A 2,438-nucleotide genomic window follows, 5' to 3' on the forward strand; every position below is an offset into this window, starting at 1 on the left:
ACGGTTACCACAATATTTTTAAGGTGTGTTATTGAACAGCACTTTTAAGACACAGGTTTTTCTTTTTGGTTTAAAAGTAACAGCTGTTAACAGTTCAAGAAAGAAGGAAACTGGGGTCAGAGTGGAGCTGACATCCCTCAAACAAAAGCAAAGCTGTAACACACGTGCACACATGAAAATGGTTATTTTCCCTTTCCAAATACTCATCTTGCATCCTCTGTGTGGTTGATGTGTCATGAAGTGAATGCTAGCCCTGCTGCTCCCTCAGCCTGAAAGTTGGTCTACAGCTTCACTGTGCTGTACAGCAGATGGCAATAAAGGACTGCTGAAGCAGAAGCAAACCTTTGCAAAAGAAGTTTTCTGTCCTCACTGATTTGGGGTTTGATTAAAAATGAGAACGTAGAAATACAGCTTTGAGAAGTTTGGGGATGCAGAGATGAAAAATGCTGGACAAATTGTGAATGATGACGCTAAACATACACTACATACAAACTAAAGAGAAGACTTGTGCATTCGTTAGCCGCCCTCTGAAGTCTGCAAAGTTTCCCTTGCAAAGCTATGGAAGGGAAGGGAGCTGCAAGCCTCCCATCCACTGTTCAAGAAGTTCTGCATTCCAGCATCTTCCGGAAGCTTTTCCGAAAGCTGTCATCCAGGAAAGCATACAAGAAAGGATTCAAGCATGAATTGGCATAGCTTAGGCTGGTGATGAAGTAGGAGATACCAATGACCATGGAGGTCTGGGGCAAGTCAGTGGTCAAAGCCACGATGGTGGCCAGGTGGAACGGGGTCCAGCAGAAGAGACACACGGCCAGGACGATGAAGACCATGATGGTGACTTTCTTTTTGGCTTTGTCCAGAGCTCTGGCATTAGAGTTCAAGTGCATGTTCCTCAGCTTGTAGAGCATCATGGTGTAGAGGATGCAGATAGTGGACACTGGAATGGCAAAGCCGAGGATGAGGGTATAGATCCTGCTGGCCTTGAACCAAAACCTTTCAGGCTTGGGGAAATTTAGACCGCAACTCTTGATCTTCAGGTCATCTATGTATACGTTGGCAAAGATGATGAAAGGGAGAACTATGATGGTGACTAGGATCCAGATGCACAAGCTGATGATCCTGGCTGCTCGATACGTACGGTGTGGCATCCTTTTGGACCTGACCGTAGCCAGCACTACCAGGTACCTGTCTATGCTCATCACTGTTAAGAAATAAATGCTGGAGAAGATGTTGTAGTGGTCTATGGACAAGATGACCTTGCAGAGGACTTCTCCAAAGGGCCAATAGTGGAGGAGGTGTTCAGCGATATTAATGGGCAAGACAAGTGTGAACAAGTCATCGGCTATTGCAAGGTTCAGGATGAACATGTTTGTCACAGTTTTCATCTTGGGAGCCTTGAGGATCACGTAGATGACAGCAGTGTTGCCTGTGAGCCCAACAGCACAGATGACAGAGTAAATCACGGGGAGGACAACGTAGAAATCAGCTGATTGCTCTTGGAAGGTGAAGTTGAACATCATATCGCCATCCAGGTAGGAGCTGTTGGCTGCATTGCTGCAGGTGCCGTTCAAACTGTCCCACAGAGAGCTGTTCCCCATGCCTGCTGGTCACAGGCTGCCCTCTGGCGTCCAAGGCTTCATCAACAAAGCAAATGAGAATTGTATCCCCCTGCGCAAGTGGAACAGCTCTCAGAGCATCCCGGTGAGCCGCTGCTTTTCTCTGCTGGAGGGATGCAGTTCAGCTGTTTGCAGTGAGATTCCTCAGGGCTGGCAGCAACAAGGAGGGCAGAGGAAGCTTTGTGCCTGGGAGGCTTTCCTCCTCTCCTGGAGGATGTGAGGGATGGCTGTTTCACTTGCACAGTGCTTGCTTTTCCGTATCAGAGCAGGAGCATTGCTGTGTTTAATTAGTGCCTTTCTTTAGATTGGGGACTTCAAGCTCATTTCAGCAGCTGAGGTTGCACATACAGTGACATTTATGACACAGCTATACTCCTCTCCCAGGGTGCCCTAGCAGCAGAAAGAAGGGGGAAAAATAAAGTTAAAGGAGTATTTCCAAAACTAAGTTAAAGGGGCTTAACCCACATTTAAAGTAACTTTATTTCTTAACCGAGGTAGGCTATGATCTCACTCACTATGAAGAGCATCCGCTTGTGGCAGCATGCAAAAGTTGGCACCGACAGACAAACCCACGAATCCCAAGTTGAAGATTAGCCAGCCAGAAAAAAAAAAAAAGAGGGGGGAGCACCATGAAAGCAGATCCAGTTTAAAGTCTAGGAAAGAATCTCCCCTTCTGCTTACAGCTTTCTGGCTGCTACCGCCTGACCTACGCTCCCAAAAATTCCTCTGCAAGGAAGGGAACAGAAAACCCCGACCCCCTGTGCAGATCAAAGATTTGGCAACCTGTCCCCGGGCTGTGCTGTGAGAATTGCCTTGCTCTGCTTG

General features: G+C 47.2%; 1 protein-coding gene across 1 annotated transcript; it reads right to left on the reverse strand.

Moving 5' to 3' along the window:
• Positions 1-596: 596 nt before the first annotated feature.
• On the reverse strand, positions 597-1,595 carry NPBWR2 (neuropeptides B and W receptor 2). The gene has a single exon (XM_052684019.1). The coding sequence runs from the start codon at positions 1,593-1,595 to the stop codon at positions 597-599; it is 999 nt and encodes a 332-aa protein (XP_052539979.1).
• Positions 1,596-2,438: the final 843 nt, after the last annotated feature.

This window comes from Tympanuchus pallidicinctus, unplaced genomic scaffold, assembly GCF_026119805.1.
Source record: "Tympanuchus pallidicinctus isolate F22 unplaced genomic scaffold, pur_lepc_1.0 scaffold20, whole genome shotgun sequence".
Lineage (NCBI taxonomy): Eukaryota > Metazoa > Chordata > Aves > Galliformes > Phasianidae > Tympanuchus > Tympanuchus pallidicinctus.

Bases quoted from the DNA above. Each gene is read 5' to 3' on its own strand.
- NPBWR2 (XM_052684019.1), bottom strand. From the start codon at position 1,595: ATGGGGAACAGCTCTCTGTGGGACAGTTTGAACGGCACCTGCAGCAAT.